The sequence below is a fragment of the Macrosteles quadrilineatus genome, unplaced genomic scaffold (assembly GCF_028750875.1).
Source record: "Macrosteles quadrilineatus isolate MER2022 unplaced genomic scaffold, UCM_ALF_1.0 Scaffold_1__1_contigs__length_201487025, whole genome shotgun sequence".
Lineage (NCBI taxonomy): Eukaryota > Metazoa > Arthropoda > Insecta > Hemiptera > Cicadellidae > Macrosteles > Macrosteles quadrilineatus.
In genome coordinates, this window is record NW_026542594.1 from 141,547,409 (window position 1) to 141,567,199 (window position 19,791).

Here is a 19,791-nt window from a genome sequence, read left to right on the forward strand (position 1 = left end):
GCCCCCTCCCCTTCCCAACCATCGCTTACCACCTAGCCCAAACCTCGCCGCGACCTCACTTACTTTCCGAATTGAGCTCGGGTCGAAAAGAGTCACTTTAGACCCTAGTGATGAAATATAATTTATTAAAAAGACCTTGTAATGGTCCAGTCTGGATTTAACAGTGTTCATTTATAAATAAGCTATGAATGAATAAGTTCTGTTATGCTCATCAATTTTAATTTGGATGGATAGTAGCCTATTTCAATTTAATAAGGTTTAATATGCCTAGCATATTTTAGGGTATACCTATACTTAAACTAAATTTAGTATCCCAGGGTTGCAAACACCATAGAAACAACAATTAACTGGTAATTAATATAAAAATTTAAATATTTTAAAATTGGTATAAATATAAAATAATATGTAGTCCATTACAGTTTTAGACATTAAAAACACTTACGGTTCTATAAGCCATCAAGAATGAATTTGAATTTAGCAAAATTACAAAGCATTTTATAACAGAACATTCATTTAACATTCTAAGTTTGTGATCCTAGATTTATTGCAGCTTGATTGTAACGGTTTGCATATGGAAGCTGTAGTTGTGTGCAAAGATAAGAATTTTGTTAATTAAAAACAAGAGATCTGCAAGATGATGAAGCTCAATAATATCAGTTGGCTATTATAGCCGTTAGCCAACTTGGAAAACACTTTTTAAATAAAATTGTACACAGCACACAGCTTAATGGAACATTGTCTTTTAAAATGTCACTGCCTGAAACAAAAAGATTTGAAGGGTACAGCTTACATTTTAATGATTTGTAAACAGGACGTGGAACAGGTTTTAGTTTGAAAAATAGATAGACTTGACACTAGATAACCCATCAAAGAGAAACATACCATGTTAGGTTTGAAAATAAATTCTAATTTTGTTCAAATGCTCAAACTACAGTAGTTTATGAAGATATGTTTCATTGGTTCCCCCTTGGGCAACCAAAATGCAACTGGGGATGGGTTTAATGGAAGAAACCTGAGAAAGATTGTGTTATTAAATTTAACTAACAAAGCTTTATATTTAAACAAACAATGGTTAAATTAATTGAACAGGAATAAAACTCAATAATGAATAATAAGTTCCGTGCCTATTGTCGGTAGTAAAATCCACTATCAAATAATATAAAGAAGAACATCTGATTGTACTGATTTACAATCGATAAGTGACTTTTCATTTAAGGTTTGATTTCCTAGCTGCCAAAAACGCTACAGAATTGGGCTGCTGGGTTTTAAATATTGCACTACTAGTAATATTTACTACATGGGGGCTACAATTTGACACATAATTTGTAAAACAAATAGGCCTATCAAATTCGATGTTTGTCTCCATTGAGCTCCAGTCGCGGCCAATCAAGCTAGATACGAACCTGAAACTAACATATTATTTTTTTTATTTGCCCACTACTACTCAAGCCAGTTCCCATACTTATACAATGATTAACCAATTGTACAGATCGCTACCAATTGCCTCATATAAATGCGACACTGCGGTCATTGTCATGGACCGAGGTATACATTTTAATCTCAGACTTCTAGACCGGGTGTCACTTGGTTCACAGTACATGCAGACCACAGGCCAGTGATACAGCAAAGTAAAAGACAGTTTTGCCAACTATCATATGACGTATCTAATCATCATATCCACAGACCAAGTGACGCACATATGCGACAGACATCTCTGTAGACCACTGCAGAGAATTTGGGGCCCTCAAATACACAGTTACGACAAACGTATGTGAAGAAAATCGGGGATTTTCAGTGGCCATTATGTGGAAAATCATCATATTAGGTTGGCAACACTGACGCTCATGTGGAGTTTACGTGTTCAGCCTGTTAAAATTAATTTTTAATAAAAACCCAGCAGATACGGCTCTTGACGCGCAGCTCAGAAGGCTACATTTTTTTTCCATTTTTTGTGTCAAAAGAGCTGTACAACATACCCGGGCCCCATAGTGTGGGCCGGAGCGTACGCACCAACCTTAGTCACACCATGGGTGGATGACTTAAGGTCATCAGGCTCACCGGCTGCCGAAGCAACCCTTCGGAAAGAGGGTTGCTCCTCAATCCTAACCAGGGATACCGGTTACTTGGTCTTACGTCCCTCCAACTGGGTTCCCCCAGGGCCGAAAACCCCGACAGACCATGATGGAGTCCATGGACGCAACATAGTGCAAGCGACAATCGGGACCTATCTAATCCCTGACAGGCCATAACCCGCCATCAAAGCCAGGAGGAAGGGGACCCCCAACCCCCTATTTATACCACTACCCGATCAAGGCCATCCCATTCGCTGGGAAACCAGGGATAACTAGGGCGATAGATCCCCAGATACCCCCAGCGGGCTTGACCCCAGCACCCGATCTACTTCGTTTGCCCATCTAACCCAACATCACTACCGGGCCATCAGGGATTCCCAAAAGGAGGCAGGTATAGAAATGGGACCCACCCGGATGAACCTATCCACCAAAGGTGGCGACACCCTTAACTCAATTGAGGTTCCATGGAGAACCCCCCACACTCTAGATAACCATACCTTCCGGGCTCAGAGACAGGGATTGGCTGATGGAGTGCGCCCAGCCGTTGCCCTCACACTGCGGAAAGTTCCGTTCCCCTAGAGTGTCCCCGTGAGCTTACGGGTACTCGCCCGATTTCACCTCCAGGAAAGGCTACTTCCAAAGTCGAGGATTTGCCACACAGAATGTTGGTCGCACAAAGCAAGCAGGCCGAAGCCCATAGAACCATAGTCACAGGTAGATGGGAGATTGATGGCGCACTTCCACCTCTCCGAGAGCTAAACACCCCACCAACCTGGATGGAGGAATGTCACTGGAGGCTTCCCTAAGGGCTGGCGCTACCCAGATGTCCATGACTATGGCCTACTTGAAATGCCGATTCCAACAGTTACCTCCCCTTTGGGGGCTTGGCAATTGCCCGTCTTTCACCTCCCAGGAAGAGGCTACTTCCAGAGCCGAGGATATACCTCACAGAATGTCAGTCGTACACAACAGGCAGGGCAAGCCCGTAGAACCACAGCCACAGGTAGGTGAGAGAATTACACTCTGAGAGCTAAACACCCCACCATCCTGGATGGAGGAATGTCACTGGGGGCTCCCCTAAGGGCTGGCGATCCCAGTCGTCCATAGCTATGGCCTTACCTGAAGTGCCGGTTCCAACACCGGGCAGTTACCTTTCCTCTGGGGGCTCAGAAGGCTACAGTACAACAACAACTTAATGATAATTTGTTCGTTTGTTGTGTTGTGATTATGATTTAGTTACTGGCTATTTCCTGATTCTGCCCGGCCAGAGACAGCCTCAATTGGGTTGATTTATGGAGTTCTTTTGAACATGATTACACCTCTGGAATGCCTGAAAACGCGAGTTTGGAGTTCTAATTTTTCAAAATTACATACCCCCCAGGCCCCCTGGTGTTGGGGCTTCTCCATCCCCCCTAAAGCCATGTTCTAGTTACGCCACTGAGAAGACCGACGCAAATATGCGATAGCAGTCTATGGGTAGAGACCGGCCATCTCATATGTGCGTCGCTGGTCCATTTGAATGAAAAATCTAGTACTATTGTGTACCATCAACTAGCAATGGACTTTGATTTATGACCGAGAACTCTAAAATTTAATCAAAGAAAGATTTAACTTGACAAGAGTGTTAATTTTCTTTAATGTTTATTTAAATTAATACGGTAGTAGCCTACTGTATGATGAGAGTAATTCCCATACAGGTCCGATAGAAATGAGAGCTGGCTATAATAGTAGTGGATATGCCTAGTTTAAGATTTGTGAAGTTGGTCTCAAATTTTAACAATGGTATCTCTCTTGGCTCTGACAGGAGTGCAATGGAGACTTAAACAGACAACCCTCGCATTGAGAAATAATTTACATTGAAGGTACTGCAGTCATTCACTGCATTCCCGGCACACTCACAAAACATATGGGTTTGGACCGCTTTCCATAAAAGCGTTTGTGAGCTTTCTTCGATAACTATTTTTAAAATATCCTCTGGCGTAACTTAGACAAGAAAGAGAAAAAAAAAACCATCAGGTGGACAGGTTGTGTTCAAGATTCACGGGCAAATCAAGCCTAATGTAGCCAGAATTAAGTGAACAATATGATGTGTTCAGTCAAATTAAGTTGTGTGCACAACTTAAGTTGACTGAACACATCATATTGTTACTCATCATTATTGAAGCAATTTTATTAGTAGGCTTAGTAGGCCTAATGGTCACACGCATCTTATTATTTCGTTATATTTTTTTCACATTTGGCCATCTGTAAAAAAATTGAAATGTATAATGTAAAATGGTATTTACTGTTCAGGCTAAATAAATAGTCCGTCAGATAGGACGGTAATGTTTCATGGATAAAACTTACTTGTGTTTAACTGTCGCATAAATGCAGGTATTTACATCAATTCTTTAGCATTTAAATGTGATCAAGAGTCTAAAATTCAATACCTTATAATGAAGTTTAACTGTTAAGTTTTTGTATGGGTTTCCAAGTAAGAGTGTCTTAAGTAGCAGTCCTGTTTGTTTGAATTGTTCATTAAAGTCCCAATCATTACAATGTAGGCTAGGTATGCTAACTTGTGTATACTAAGAGAGAGTGGTTCCTACCCAATTTTAAATCTGACTTGCTCACATTTCCTGGGGATGGAATCGAAAAAATTATCCTGAACTCGTACAAACATTTTTTTGTTTAAATGGTCTAACTCAGCACACATAAGAAGGTGACAAGAAAACGTGATGTTGGTCACAAGTTGGTATTTAAATCCAAGACAATCTGATGAGGTTGGCAAGAAGGGTCTAGTGTAAGGCTTTTGATGTAGGCCTATGCAGGTGATTTAAGTGGCCATTACCACGTTCGCCACCGCAATACAGTAGAACCTCTTTAATCCGAACCCCTCTAATCCGAACGCCTCATTGCTGTACTCTATACACAGTACAGTAGTTCTTTATTTTATACTGTATTTATTGATATACACACCGTAATTATTTCAATTGTAATGTACTGTACCGTTTATTCCCTATGTTTACTAAGTTTACTGTATTAAATAAACACTGTATTTTACTTTATAAAGCATTTATCTCTTTTCCCTAGCTATTGTTATGTACAAACAACAATATGTTCTGTAATCCGAACTATTCAGTAGTCCGAACTACCCCCCAGTCCCAATTAGTTCAGATTAAAGAGGTTCTACTGTATTACATAATTTTTCATTCATATGGACCAGTGATGCACATAAATTATGCGAAGGCTGGTTCGTACCCAAAGACTGCTGTCGCATATATGTATCGGTACCCCAATGTTATTAAAAACCTTAATCTTCGTAACGGTCGATTGGAAGGCACTGAATTCTCTGCAGTGGTCTACAGAGATGTCTGTCGCATATGTGCATCACTTGGTCTGTGGTTATGGTGATTATATGATAATATGATGATTAGTGACGTCATATGATAACTTAGTTGGCAAAACTGTTTTTTACTTTGCTGCATCACTGGCCCACGGTCTGCGTGTTCTGTGTACCAAAAGACACCCGGTCTAAGATTAGATGTGTAACTTAAAATTCAAATGTATAAGTAAGTTACCTCGGTCCGTGACAGTGACCGCAGCATCGCATATAGGCCTATGTGGCGATCGGTAGCAAGTGTCACAATAGGCTACTTGTATCATGGATAAAAATGCTGTACGCTACCTATGGTTGGTATTAATATTGAACAGGTAATGGAATAGTTAAGTTAGTTATCATGGGTTTTAGATATTTATCTACTTACATTTCAAATAAAGTTCTCTAGGGCTACTAGGCAAATAAAGTTTCGATGTGATCTAACTTAGGCCTAGCCTAAAACGTTTAAGTTATTAACGTGGAATTAATTATTTCTTCATCTAAATTGCTAATTTAATTAACTTAAATTTAGCCTAATCATCCTTATTTTCAAGATGTAAGTTATTTTGACTAACCTGTTGATCACAACATTATGTAATCAGCTACAGTATAATATTATTCAGATCGTTAACTTAGGCCTACTTTTATAATTTGTTTATAAGTTAAAGTCAATAACATAACAACTCTTGATTTAATAAAACAAAAAAACTTACATTTCAAGAAGAACACGATGGAAAACTTAGTTTGCGATGTTTTTAATTGTATTGTATAGGTTTTGTATCAGTATCACTAGTATCAGATAAGGGAGGATCGAGTCAGGCAAGGCAGAGAGGAGAGGACAGAGCGCCGGGAAAATTTGTTAAACTTGCTTGAAGTTTCAATTTCCTTTCCTCTTCCTCAATCAATGCGGAATCTTTCAATTCAATTGGCCCACCAATTATCAGTTTTTTTTTTCAATTTTGATGATGGCCGGCTATATTCACTGTATAAGAAACCATGCAACTGCAACAATCCGACAGATAACAGTGAAAACGCCTTGAATTTACCATTGGTTAAAGATTAAGCCATTGCTCTTTGGATTTTGACTTGAGCATTTGGATATGGAGTTTGACGGAAAAAATGCATTTGAAAATATTAAAACTGAAGGAATATGGATCATTAAGGAAACAAAAAATATCGATATATCGAAAATAAATTATCGATAATAATGAATGTTCCCTTTAACAGGAAAGTACCACATAGGCTAAGGGAACAGGTTTTATGGGGGTGAAAACGGGTTTTCTACTTTAGACCCATGATATAACATTTCTCTTTCTTTCTTCACCATTTTTCATACCTTAAAAATATTTGTATATTGAAGCGTTGTTGCTTAGTAATTATATATTTAAAAAACTGTTAATTTAAAATTCCCATGATATTCAAACGGGGGAAAGTAAATAAATAAATACTTTATTGTCTTATGACAATATAAATTGTATCACAGTACAATTAGGTTTAGTATTAAATAAAACTCTTTAAATTTTTGTAGCATTTTTCATAGAACTCTTCAATAGAGTAGATTGGATTTTCAGTAAGGATTTATTTTAGTTTTTTTTGTATTCTTTTAATTTTAGGTTTTGAATACTAGTTGGTAATTTGTTAAATAATTTTCTTCCGTTGTAATAAAGATGTTTTTCATAAAAATTTGTTTGGTGGAATGTAGAAGAAAATATTTGTAATTTTCTCGAATGATAATTCTTCTCACATAATTCATCATTTTTCCAGAATTTCTCAAAATTGTTCTTTAAAAATAGTAATGTTTCATAAATATATATTGAGTAAAAGGTCATAAATTGGTAATTTTTAAACATTTTTTTACAGGATTGACGTGGTTTCAATTTGAAAATAATTCTTAATGCAGACTTTTGTAATTTAAATATTTGTTTAGTTTTTGATGAAGTTGAGCCCCATATAGGTATTGCATATCTAATATTGGAAATAATTAAAAAATGATATACAGTGAGTAATGCGTCTTCACTACAGAACATATACAATCTTCTAAGTATAAAAATAATTTGGGAAAGTTTTTTGCATAAGTGCTTAATAGGGGCCTATGTGAGTTGAAATTTAAATTTTGGTCTATAATAAGTCCTAGGAATTTGATTGTTTTTACTTCTTCTATGTTGATCATCAATTAGAATATTTAATTTGAAATCTTTTTTTATTTTATCTCTGATTGAAAGTTCCACAAATTTTGTTTTATTTACATTAATTTCTAAATGGTGAAGCATTGGGCTAGTTCATTTGCTTCTTCATAACATTTAACTTCCAATTCTTCTCTATTGGCTGGATCGCTGGATGTCGTCCATTGGAGGTTGCTAAGCTTTTTTGTAAATAACTTTTAAATGGTGAGGAAATCGACCAAAGTGGAAGATATTCTGAAATAGAATAAAATTTCCTACAACCTACCAAAATGCATTTCTTGAAAATACTCCAAAAGGCAGCCAAAAGTTGCCTCCAAATACAAAATGTGAAACCCCCGTTTTCAATGTTATTTCTTATGAAAAACGTTTTTTTAGTTTTTCACCATTAACCCTAACAGAACAAACTTTCATAATTATTTGCAGACCTACAGTGAATGAGCTTTCCAACGACTTATTCATTAATAAAATCGATATAACTGTAGATTTAGTTGTACAAAGATTTTTTAAACTGAATTACTATAAGAGAAGATAAAAAAGCACAATTTTACTTAGTACTTGTGATGGTAGGAATTTTTGGGCAAGAATGTAATTTAATAATAAATTCAAAAATTCACTTTGTAAATGATTTTCAATCAATCAAACAATTGTATAAGTATCAGTTACAGCAGTTGGTTGTGTAAGGTAGGTTGCTGAGTGTACGCAGTTTTGTGGTGCTTCTTGCATTCAGTAAGTTCAATATCCAACAAATTGCTGATCATGGCCTTATCCTCTCTCTTTGTAGCTAAATTGTAAAATACCATCGGTGGTAGAGTTTGACCAAAAAACACACTTCCCCAGGAACCAGCGCCGGCTGGCCAAGGTATCCTCTCTTATTAATTAGATATTTTTGGACTTAGAGGGCACAGATAGTTTTGCAATACAAATAAAGACTTTAATACTTTTTCATATTTATAAATTCATACATTTTATTACATAGAGTTATTTGAAACAATAATACAGTGTGTAAATTAAGTCTGGCAATAAGTGAAAAATAATAATATAATAATAAATGAAAAAGTTTTAATGTGTTTCAGACTAAATTCACCCGGTCAACACTAAGTACATTTTAAGCCGCCATATTAGACAGGATGCAAAAAATATTTTTTCAGACACATCGTTTAATTTGTCTTCCAAATACCTTTAAAATGAGGGGTCACAAGATGGGGGTTGTCATTTGAAAATATTTAGTTACCCCCCACCCCCACCTTACACTTAAGGGGAATTTTTTTCAAAATTATGAAAAAGTGCCAAACATTTGATCTTACTCAGTCCTGCAAATTAATTCCTTCTATCTACAAAGAGTAAAAAAGATAATAAATGTGTGCCATACCTGATTTACCCGTTCAACCCTAAGTACATTTTAAACCACCATCTTGGATAGGGTGCAAAAAAAAATTTTCAGACACATCTTTGGATTTGTCTTCCAATGGCCTTTAAAATGAGGGGTCACAAGATGGGGGTTGTCATTTGAAAATTTTTAGTTACCCCCCACCCCCCCTTGCCCTTAAGGGAATTTTTATTTTCAAAATTTGTAAAAAGTGCCTAACATTTGTTATTAATCAGTCCCGCGAATTGATTTATTTTATCTACTATAGAAAAAAAGTTAAAAAATGTGTGCCAGACTTAATTTACACACTGTATATATTTACATACAGACCAATTTCTATTGCCCCTTTGGTTGAATAGTTAATTTGAGAATATTAACATAACATTTATACTTGATTGAAAATCATATTTTGTCCTTTAGTACTTGACCTTCTTTGTTCTTGTTATAATATATTTATATCTCTATAATTGTTTAAATGTTTGGGTTGAGAATAAAAATTAAAATATAATTTTATATAATCGAATCTCGAGTACCTTTCTTTGTGCTGACTGCCAAGCGACCACACCCCCCCCACAATCACAATATACACTATAACTATAAATAACATATAAAGGAGTAACACTTAAAATATTACCGTTACATACAAATTGAATAATACCGTTGAATAATACAAATTTAGCAAGATTGCTGTTGGCATTGAAAGAGGGATCCTCGCAAATTATATTGCTTCAGGAAATAGAGTTTCTAAAATATATATATTTACTCTAAGTGTACATGTTAGAGTTTGAAATATTTACCTAGTTGACTGAATTGTATTTTTTTTTTTTTAGACGGGTATTGGCTTTTTAAGAACACTAAACATTTGATTTTTGTTACATAGCTTTATTAGGCGATTTACAAATTACTACAATTACAGTTTCCACTATTGTCAATTTTCAAGCTTAACAACTGCTCTTAGTTTTGCAGACCTACTTCTAGGATTTGAATAGATTTCATCATCTGTTGGAGTTATAACATGTTTATGAACCATGTTCCAAGAGGATGACAATACATTTTCGATAGCGTCCAAGTTATATGACTTTGTACAGTCAATATACTTCTGTGGTAGCCTGTTAGCAGCATTGTTGATAGTACTTCCAGAAATGTGTCTTTTAACTATGGTGTCTTCCAAGGAATGAAAACAAATTGTAACCAAACGACCACCAACTTTTAAATACTTTTGAGCAATTACCATTCCATAGTTGATTTCATTTATTTCGTTGTTTACAAAGATACGCAAAGCTTGAAAAACTTTTGTTGCTATATGAGCTTGTCTCTGAATTTTGTCAAGCCTGAAATCTCTGTCACAAATGCCCGCAACAAAATCGGCAAATTCTTTTGTTGATCGAAAAGTTTTAAAGGTATATCTAGCCTCTACAATGGCTCTTGCAATCTTCTTGGCGAGTTTTTCTTCCCCATATATTTTAAATATTTTAACTAAATCTTGTTCATCTGCCATTGCTAGCACGTCAGCTGCAGTTGGGTTGTTAGGAAAACGATCTCCATCCATCCTCATGTCCAAAGGCCCGTCCTTGCTCAAAGAAAACCCTCTTTCAGGTAGATCAAATTGCATGGAAGAACATCCAAAATCAAATAAAATACCATCAACTGAGCTTTGTTTTAAGCCCATACCTGAAAGCAGATGTGGGACTTCACTAAATTTTCCAAGAAGAGGTATTACTTGGTTGGGATATTGGTTTGAGAGTATTTGTGCATAGTTAAAAGCTGTGGGATCTCTATCCAAACATATAACTTTTAATGAAGGGCAATGATTCAAAAGGAGTTTGGTGTGGCCACCAGCACCAAAGGTCATATCTATAAATAAATCGCCTTCAGAAGGGTTAAGAAACTTAACAGTTTCTTTGGCCATAACAGGACGGTGAAGCACATTTGTCGAACTGTTTAATGCTTCACAGCAGTAAGCCCTGCTAACGGGCTTATAACACAAAGGGAACAGCTTGAAATACCTCATTTTTTAATCAAGCGATTTAGAAAACTATCGTTTTTATCTAAATACTCCAAGAATTCAGTAGATAGCACAGAATTACACTGCTCTGCTGTTAATCCAGACGCTGAACTTCTTGAGTGCCTTACATGTAAATTACCATAATAGTTATCACAAAGTCTTTTCAAACTGTTGTAGGTCTGATCACATTCTTGCTCACTGATATTTGTTGATATACCTCCACTGGCAAAGTTTGCTTTCACTTGTTCACGGATATGCAGTCCCAGATCTCTGAAACATTCAAAATATGAATTTGAGAGTAAACATTTGTGAACAGCCAAATATTGAACAAAATAATATCTAAAATCCACTAGACAACTATCACACCAGTATCAAATGCAAGAAGGACACTTACATTTCACACAAATTGTGACATAGGACATATACTTAATATAACGATGCAAAATCATATGAAAGCCTTTAGGTCCAAAAATAACAAATGAAGGAAGTTGATTACTGAACATCCATCAAAAAGGTTTGCCAATAGAATTTTTACGTCCCTCCAAAAAAGTAAGATCAATAACACCAACCAAGTTAAAATAGATTTACCAAAAGCTCAAATAAAATCTAGAGACAGAAATATTTATTTAGAAAAAAAAAATTTATAAAAAACTTTTTTTAAATACTGTACCACGTTTTTAGATCAAAGAAACTACTGATCTAATCATCATGACATTTTAAAAGCTTTTAGAACATAAAGAATATTTATACGTTTTAAAATTTTTCATGAATAAAAAAAAATCTGTTATGCTTTTTGTAATGACTTTTTAATTTAGGGACGGAACAATTAAGAAACTCACATGAAAGCTTGAATTAAAGCTCTTAAAAAGATACAAATGAAAATTTGATTTTCACATTATGTAGGCACACATGGTTGAGTCACACAGCTAAGTGGTCTTGAATAATTAAAATGTACGTATAATCAGTAGTTGAGCACCAGCGGACAGTGCCTGCAATCTGCAGCAACTTCTGGCCGAGACTGTAGCGTTGGACTTAATGAAATTTGGAACTCATTAAACACTCTGTTTATTTAATATTTTAACCGTTGGACTTAGTGAAATTTGGAATTAGTGAAACGGTGATTATTTAAAAGTTATGGTTTTGGACTTATTGAAATTTGGACTTAATGAAACGCTCTGCTTATTTAATATTTTAACCGTTTGACTTAGTGCAACTTGGACTTTGTTTTTTTGATGCTCCCGCCCAACGTTTTTCGTTTTATATCTTACTAGTTAGTATTTATTCTTTCCACAATATATGAATTATTTTCTAGTTTTTAGTGTGTTTAAAACGTGGTATTTAAAATGACCTTATACATAACCAAAACCTTTTTACCTGAAATCAGATGTTTTTATCATTACTTTGAAATGTTTTTTTAAAACGTTTTTATTAGGTCGCTTTCTTGTCCGCTACAAATTTTGCAACCGATTTTATACTAACTTCCTGATGAGCTAGGGCCTTGAAACTTGAAACATATCTCACAAATGGAAGACAATGCAATATTATACAATTTAATTTTCATATTTCCCTTGGGCTACGCCCCATGGGCTTGTTTTTAATAAATCGATTTCTTGCAAATTTTTATACTTCCCGATGAGCTAGAGACTTGAAATTTGAAACATAGCTCACAAATGGATGACATTGCAATATTATATCATTTAATTTTCATATTTCCTTTCGGGCTACGCCCCATGGGCTTTTTTTTATTAGCTCGCTTTCCTACAAATTTTGATATCAATTTTAAACGATGTTCCCGATAAGCTAGAGACTTGAAATTTGAAACATAGCTCACAAATGCATGACAATGCAATATTATATCATTTAATTTTCATATTTCACTTGGGCTACGCCCCATGGGCTTCCAAATTTTTCATGTTTACATTTTGAAACAATGTAAATATATCAACTAATTTAAGTCAGCTGTAAATACTTAAATTTGACAGTTCGAAGAGCAGAGGTTAAGAGGTACAGGTTATGCTCCCAAGAGATTCTTTATACAAACAAACATTTCAAAATAAAGATAAAAAATCTGATTGCAGGTATCAAGGTGTTTGTAAATAATGTCAATTTATGTTTATTTAGTATTCTATAAAGTAAACAATAAATATTTCGAGTGAACGCATTGCAGAGAAGTACTATATTTCAGAAACATTGCGATTAAATAGATTGATATATTTATAGTTAGTAGGTAGGCCATACATGCAATCTAATACATAATTATATGCAAAGAAACTCAAATAAACCTTAGATTTCCCACATGCCTCTGTCTTAATCTGATATAGATGCTTGAAATAGATTTAACATGCACACACATTAAAACTAAAAAGTATAAAATAATTTATAAATAAAAAACTTTTTTAGACAAAACGTTTTTAAACGCCCTAAAAAGTAGAAAATAATTTACAAATAATTTATAAATATGTTGAGAGAGTATAAATACTTGTACGATTTAAAACAAAAAACGTTGGGTGCATGCAATTAATTGATAATAATACAATAGTTCAGTAGGTGAAGGTAATTGTAAACTATCTATTGCATGCACCCCACGTTTTTCGTTTTGAATCGTACAAGTATTTATTCTCTCTCAACATATTTATAAATTATTTGTAAATTATTTTCTACTTTTTAGGGCGTTTAAAAACGTTTTGTTTAAAAAAGTTTTTTATTTATATTTTTAAAATCTCTTGGGAGCAGAACCTGTACCTCTCTCTGGGGTCTGACTTAGGGGAGGTACGAATGAGGCATTAGTTCAAAATTCCTCTGTGAACAGCGCTGTAGTAGAGAGCACTTTGGCAATGAAGGTTTACTAATCGCAAAAATAGTTCTGTTCATAAAATAAAATTATAAATGCCTCAAATTCAATTTTATAATTTTTTAATTATAAAATTAAACTATCATAACCTAACCGAACTAACCAAACTTGCTGATAATTAAATAATATAAAAAAGTTTATATTACTCTAGTATATTCTAGTATATTACTCTAGTAGTATACTCTAGTATGCTGTACTAGAGATCACTTTGGCAATGAAGGTTTACTAATCGCAAATATAGTTCTGTTCATAAAATAAAATTATAAATGCCTCAAATTCAATTTTATAATTTGTTAATTATAAAATTAAACTATCATAACCTAACCGAACTAACCAACTAATTAAACTAAACTATTTAATTAAACTTGCTGATAATTAAATATAAAAAAGATTACTAATAGAAAAAATAATTATGTTTATTAAATAAAACTAGAAATTGCTCAATTAAAATTTTATAATGACTTAATAGTAAAATTAAACTGTCATAACCGAACCAAACCAACCAAACTTGCTGATAATGAAAAAAAATCTTAGACAAAAAGTTAATGCTCCCAGCGGGATTCGAACCTGGGACCTTCAACACATCAACCCGGCACGCTAACCACTAGACCTCCGAGGTCGATGTCCACAACCCGTGTTGTTACGGTAATAGCGTACCCTCAGCTAATAAGAAGCCCACAGCTGTCATCGTAGGCTCTTCTATACCTCCCCTGAGTAAATACCCTCTCTCTGCTCTTTGAACAAACTTTCAAATTAAAGTGTTTACAGCTGGCTTCAATTATTGATATATTTGACTAAAAATAATTTGGAGGTTGCCAATGAGGTAACCATTTGAGTAAATATTGAAAATTTGGAAGCCCATGGGGCTTAGCTCAAGGGAAATATGAAAATAAAATGATTTAATATTGCATTGTCATCCATTTGTGAGCTATGTTTCAAGTCTCTAGCTCATCAGGAAGTTAGTTTAAAATCGATTGCAAAATTTGTACTGAACAGACAAGAAAGCGAGCTAATAAAAACATTTAAAAATAGAAAGTCAGCGATCTTAATAAACTAAAAAAAAAACAAAAGTAACCAGAAACTAAATGTAAAGAGAGAAAAAATACATCCTGAAAAGATTAATTATGAAAGAATCACAACCAAATGCTTTAAGAGATTCTTTAGGGTCCATTTACAGAAACAAACAAAAATCAAATATGGCTGAAGGAATTAAGGTGTTGTCCCTCAAGCCAGTAGAGGACACTTGGGATCAACGGATCAAATCCAGTCTTGGTTGTAAGTTTTAATTTAAACTCATGGAGGGTTCATATATGCAACACAGCTGGTGGGAAAGTCCTTAAAATTAACACTGGACCAGTGCACCAGAAAATTAGTAAGTAGGCCTACCAGTTGTCGATCAACAGTCACTGTTTGTGAAAATGACTGATTGTGATGGGTAGAAACAGAAACCAAATTATCAAAGGGGACTCCTTCATTTTTTAACTAAAATGTAAAGTACATATTTTATAAAAAATGTTGACTTAATTATATTTTCCGATTTGTAAGCCTATTCAATAATATTAAATCTTTGACTATCTAATAGTCCATGATCAAATGCTTAGATTTGTATGAATTATCTAGTGTTTATAGGCAGCAATTATTGAGGGATTCCTATTTACAATTCCATTGTTATAATAATTGTCATTATATAAGAATCTTTTCAACATTTGAATTAAATAAAATACTAGCAGCTTTAATTATGATCAATATGATCCTTAAAATGCATAAAAAATGACAAATGAACCAATATAAGTCATTAAAGAGTCATCACTAAATATACATGAGAAGGGTTATTTATGAAATGTTTGACACTGCACATGGATTTTTTGAAGGATAATCCTATCAGAGGCTGCTGGTAAATAAATCACCATAAATACTGCACCAGAGGGAAACAAAGCGGTAGTACAGACTTCTAGTACATAACTGTCACCTGTCTCAAAAATTGACACACACATGGGGAGATAAATAAATGAACCGATGGTCAGGGATTAGTCCCACCACACCGAGCCCGATTGCACTGGTAGCCTTTTTAAAGGGGTCCCCTATTGCCCTGATGTCCCATTAGTTAAACCCGCTTCGGCTTTCAGTAACTAGATAGGTTACAAATTTCAGTAGCATAAATAAATGTAAAAACAGATGCAATTCCGATTTATATTACACATTGTATATATTCGTAATAGTGTAACAGTTACTTCACTGATGTTGTTTAATAAGTCAATAAGTGTGTGAAGTTTCATCGGTATACAAGAACGCTGGATGGGTAAAAAAATCAGGACTAGAGAATTTTAAATTACTTGCTTTTAGACGAGGGGTTATTTTTCATTAGTGAAATTTTGTGGGCTTCACTCACCTTTATTTTTGTTTGGTAATAGGCCTATCCAGGACTCGTCTACTACAATAAACACGTCCACTATAGGCCTACGATTAAACAAAGATGTCACACACAGTCGTGCTGGGAAATCAAACCCGATGTTTTTCTAGTCCCAAAAACTATACCGTGACCCGAGAGATGTGTGTGTGTGTGTGTGTTTTATCATATCTGTTGAGTCCTGGATATCATTACACAAATATTTAAGTGAGTGAAGTTGTAACTTTGAAAAAAAATGTTAGTGAAATAAGCGTTTTGTAGCAAAATATTTCTGGAAAACTTTAACTTGAACAAATAAATAAAAATACTAAATTCAAAAGAAGCAAGGCCAATAGAGTTCGCCTATTTATTTATTGTAGATAATTATTCAACGTATTGGTTAAAAATAGTTAGTGCTAAGCTTAGTTAGTATAGATGGTTGTCATTGATAGTTACAAGTTACAAATATTAATGTGAAAACAGCAGTACAATGAGGCAGACTTCAGACTTGAACTAGACCAAGGGAAACAAAAATTGTGATAAGGATTGACTGTAGACAAATTACATTTACAAGTATCAATACAACAGTTTATCTGTGTGTTGCAGACAAGCCTATTATTTATGGATTTTGCAGAAAGTTATTTAATAGGCCTACATTTTGGTAAAATGTAGTAGTTTGTATAGAAAAAATAAATAAAAAATATTTAGCGAAAAGGTAGCACATAAAACTTAGTTAAGTTAAGCGTGAATAATAAGTACCTGTATGTTTTTGTTTTATCAATAGGCCAAGATTCCAACAATCTTAAGAAATTTCTATACTGCGATGCCATTAAGTTGTTTTCATGTAGTTGTCAAAATCAAAATTCTTCAACCTAAGAAATTGAGAACACCACATAAAGTTCACAGCACAGATCTGGAAAAGTAATACTAAGAGAAGGAGGGGGGGGGCAATGTGCGAGAACCATCGAGAGGGGTCAGTCAGCAGAGTCTCAGACAGAGTTGGCTGGATACGTACAGGAGTGACACTTAAGTCGGGCGTGAGTTGCTGGGAGTGCAGAGGTGACGGATGACTTGGAAAGAGAGGAGATTAAGGAGAGGTTCTGCGGGCTACACCTAGCAAGCTTTTTTAAATAATATTTTGAAGTGTTAGGTCTGTAAGTAACATAAACTAACAACTCATATCATTATAACCTAAACTTTACCTTCCTAATCCAACCTAACTTCAAAATACTTAACTTAATACAGCTCTGAATTTGCAAAAAGATACCACCCTAATAAACCTAAATAAGAACTAGACCTATATGTTTTATCCCGCCAACCATCTCCATGATGTGGGGAATTTCCCTTTTAAGAAAACATTCAGGCAGAATCACTTGAAGTGTATATATAGTCAATGGCAGTACAGCTTGTGGCATGTAAGCCGGAACTTGACCAATCGCTACAAGCTTTGACTTTTGGATACTGAAGTAGACATCCCATCTATATGAACCAGCTGTAAATTACAATTGTGAAAACAAAAAAATGTCGCACCGTTTAGGTCAGTTTTTTGAATCATTTATTTGAAAAAAATCATAGTTGTTTGAGCCAGTCACAAAATGTGCTATTGTCTAAAATTCTCAGAGTTCATCTTTCTACTACTGGGTATTTATAAGACTTTTTAAATTAAAAACTGCTACCTGTTCAATATCCTTTGACTTTGCCAGATGAGATGACTAACCGGTCGTCCTGTGACAAAGTAAATGATATTGAACAGGTAGGCTAACAGCTTATGTAATAATCTAAAATTCCATTTTCTACCATATTTTTTTGTTGCTGACATAGTTTATGGGTCATATCAGAATGCTATAGCTCGCGATAAGACGTTCCATCAGTTTTCCTTGGTAAAAAACATCGAGTATTCGACAGAACTTAGTAATTTAGATCACAGTATAGGCCTAATGTATGGCTCATAGCAATACAAAAATTTTGATAAAAAAAAACTGGTGCCAACTTTAACATGAGGATTTTTTTTTTTTTAGGGTGAGGAGGGAAAATGCTTTTACGCACACAGCTAGCCAGCCTGTAGTGTGAGACTCCTGAGTTTATCACAGACTACTCACTAAAAAAACCCCTCTGCTCTGTTGGACACAGACCTGGAATTGTTTGTCACATAACTTCAAGTCAGGCCAACATGTGACCCAAGCCCACAGGGCTCACACCGTTTCTGGCATCATTTTTTTTTTTTATGACCTACACCGCATCCCGGTCAAGGTCGAGCTTCTTGGCGCGGAGAACACCCTGGATGTAAAGTGACACACAGGTCCAATTGTCCTCGAACCCTCCATCATCATCGGTATGACCGTGTCCACCGACAGCAGTCCTACGAACTGTTGAGCCTCCAGACAGGCCCTTTCCCAATGCTGGCAGTGGAAGAAAGTGTGTTCCACGTCATCGGGAATGCCTGGGCAGTATATGCAATCGGGTGACACGGCTTTGCCCATCCTGAACAAGTACGACCGGAAAAAGCCGTGACCTGTCAGAAATTGGGTGAGGTAGAAGTTCACCTCTCCGCACCGCCGATTAACCAAGGGTTGGACTTGCTGTATCAGTCGCCTGGTCCAGAGCCCCCTTGTCTCCTGTTCCCAGCTCTCCTGCCACAGCTGGAAGGTCCGGGTGCGTTCCTCAATTCTTGTCTGGTTCCTTTATTATAAATATTTATTCTTAAACACTTTGTTGTCTAGTATTTATAGGAAACTCTTCATTATGAACCAGACTTAGTTAACAGATTGAAACATAAATTCCAGCTTTGCTCTGGAAGTTTTAAGTCCTGCAGTCTGTGGTTAACCTTAAAAACTATTTCAAACTACGTCCATATGTTATTTGTAAACAAAGGGAAATGAGTTTGATCAAATGTCAACAGATAGCGCCACCTTCCACACTTTAGCCAGCCCTTAAGTGTACTTAAGTGGTGCCCTTTCTAAATATTCTGAGACGTATTTGCACATCTACGTGAAAATACCTTTAATTTGACCTCAAACTTTAAAATCCATCAAGCCGTTATCGAGTTATGACTGTGAAAAGAAAACTGCTTGCGTATTAGCCTAATATATAGATTAACAGGTAGACTTCCGTATCTGTTGGCACAATCAAACAAATGAAAATATTGATTATTCGATTGTTTCAATCAATATTTTCATTTGGTTGTTTGTGCCAACAGGTACGGAAGTCTACCCTTAACTTACTCATTAAGGTGTTATTAGGCTAGTCAACGGTTAGGCCTAGTGAATTGGGCAATAATTAGCTTATAGACTAAAACATACAAACCTAAACCACCAAACCTGCATGAATCTTTAAGTGCAACACAACAATGTACAGAAATAAATAATACTGTACCTGAGACCAATTAGGCCTACCTTACGAATTGAAAATTCCTATAAATTACAGTTATTAATTCGATATATAGTTGGTTTTTAAAGAGTGACGAGACTAAAAGAGTTTGAATTCAATTTTTGACTTTACATTAGCAAACCATTAACACTTACACACACATTACACAACACAAGTTAGAAGTTAGTTAGTTAAGTACAGTTT

At 35.0% G+C, this 19,791-nt stretch overlaps 3 protein-coding genes across 4 annotated transcripts in view; all 3 read right to left on the reverse strand.

The window, feature by feature from the left end:
* LOC128985942 (C-1-tetrahydrofolate synthase, cytoplasmic) overlaps positions 1-6,280 on the reverse strand; it is a 48,712-nt gene extending 42,432 nt beyond the window's left edge. The window contains exon 1 of one of the 2 annotated variants that reach the window (XM_054405952.1): positions 6,144-6,280. Coding sequence is in view for 1 of the 2 variants with exons in the window: in XM_054405942.1 (XP_054261917.1) it covers positions 443-520 (78 nt within the window). In the remaining variant the exon portion in view is untranslated. Of the gene's footprint in view, positions 1-442; positions 570-6,143 lie in introns of those variants that run through there. The other variant, XM_054405942.1, reaches the window with a different exon arrangement.
* A 3,560-nt stretch (positions 6,281-9,840) lies between these two features.
* Positions 9,841-10,990, reverse strand: LOC128985958 (probable methyltransferase-like protein 15 homolog). The gene has a single exon (XM_054405971.1). It carries the CDS (start codon positions 10,988-10,990, stop codon positions 9,908-9,910), a length of 1,083 nt encoding a protein of 360 aa, XP_054261946.1. The 3' UTR covers positions 9,841-9,907.
* LOC128985966 (ubiquinol-cytochrome-c reductase complex assembly factor 2) lies at positions 10,987-19,791 on the reverse strand. Its single transcript, XM_054405985.1, has 3 exons — positions 19,614-19,791; positions 16,981-17,093; positions 10,987-11,254 (listed from the first exon to the last, which is right to left on the reverse strand). The coding sequence occupies exons 2-3, from the start codon at positions 17,049-17,051 to the stop codon at positions 10,987-10,989; spliced, it is 339 nt and encodes a 112-aa protein (XP_054261960.1). The 5' UTR covers positions 17,052-17,093; positions 19,614-19,791.